Genomic DNA, 946 nt, shown 5'->3' with positions numbered 1-946 from the left:
GAGGGATGGGCGCCGCCGCCCCGGGGCGCGGGTCTCGGGGGCAGCAGGGGGCCCGCTCACGTGCGGCCGCCATCCGCGCCGCCTGCAGGGCGAGGACCCGGTCGCGGCCTTTTGCCGCCGTCCCCAGACCGCGCCCGCCCCCACCCGAGTCCCTCCCTCTCCGCGTCCGAGCCGGCCGGCGCCCCGGGACGCGCGGGCCTCGCAGTACCGTGATGTTGACGAACGTTTTCCCGGGGACGGCGGCCCAGACGGAGGGCGAGTCCTTATAGCCCACGATGGCCGCGTCCTGACAGGTCCCGTCCGCCATGAGGTTGTCGATGTAGGCGTTCCACCCGGCCATGGCGCTGCTACTGGGGCTGCTCTCGGCGCTGCTGCTGGGGCCGCGGACTGGGCTCGAGCTGCCTCGGCTGGCGGGCGGGGGGAGGCGGAGAGCTCGGGGCACGCGCTGCCGTCCGGACCGCGGCTCTGCTAGCTGTGCAGCAGCCCTCGCACCGCCACTTCCTGCTCCTCCCCCCCGCTAGATTTTTATTTGCAAAGGGGCGGGGCCTGCTCCCCGTTCCTCCCTCCCCCCTCGCCTGCCCAGATACCGAACTTTGCAAAGGCAATTTTAAAAATCCCTCCCCCTATTGCAAAATTTGCAGAGTTGGGTGGAAAGCTCTGTAAAAGGATGGGGGGCGGCGGCGGCTGGGGGAAGTTAGGGTCAGGGCTTGCTCCGCTTCGCCTTGAATATCAATGAGACTTCGGTGTCGGGAAGGGAACGAGCCCGAGGGAGGAAGGAAAGTGAAAGGAAGAAGAATTGGCGAGCCGTGAGCGGAGCCAATCGAGGAGGGTGCGGGGCACTCAGGGTTAAACGGAACGGCTCCCCCTTCCCCCACCTCCGCCGGAGGGCAGGAGCGGCGGCGGCGGCGCGTGCGCCGGCGCCTGCGCCGGGCCGGGCGGGAGGGCG

At 69.9% G+C, this 946-nt stretch overlaps 2 protein-coding genes across 3 annotated transcripts in view; one reads left to right on the top strand and one right to left on the bottom strand.

Moving 5' to 3' along the window:
* PFN1 (profilin 1) overlaps positions 1–504 on the bottom strand; it is a 2,644-nt gene extending 2,140 nt beyond the window's left edge. The window contains exon 1 of the mRNA XM_034647122.1: positions 209–504. Coding sequence (XP_034503013.1) covers positions 209–340 — 132 coding nt within the window. The 5' untranslated portion in view covers positions 341–504. The remainder of the gene's footprint in view (positions 1–208) is intronic.
* Positions 505–651: 147 nt separating this feature from the next.
* ENO3 (enolase 3) overlaps positions 652–946 on the top strand; it is a 6,746-nt gene continuing 6,451 nt past the window's right edge. Inside the window, exon 1 of one of the 2 annotated variants that reach the window (XM_011237024.3) lies at positions 652–829. The gene's annotated coding sequence lies outside the window, so the exon portion shown is untranslated. The remainder of the gene's footprint in view (positions 830–946) is intronic. The other variant, XM_011237026.3, reaches the window with a different exon arrangement.

Source organism: Ailuropoda melanoleuca, chromosome 17, assembly GCF_002007445.2.
Source record: "Ailuropoda melanoleuca isolate Jingjing chromosome 17, ASM200744v2, whole genome shotgun sequence".
NCBI classification, from domain to species: domain Eukaryota; kingdom Metazoa; phylum Chordata; class Mammalia; order Carnivora; family Ursidae; genus Ailuropoda; species Ailuropoda melanoleuca.
This window is presented reverse-complemented; position numbering and strand designations above follow the sequence as displayed.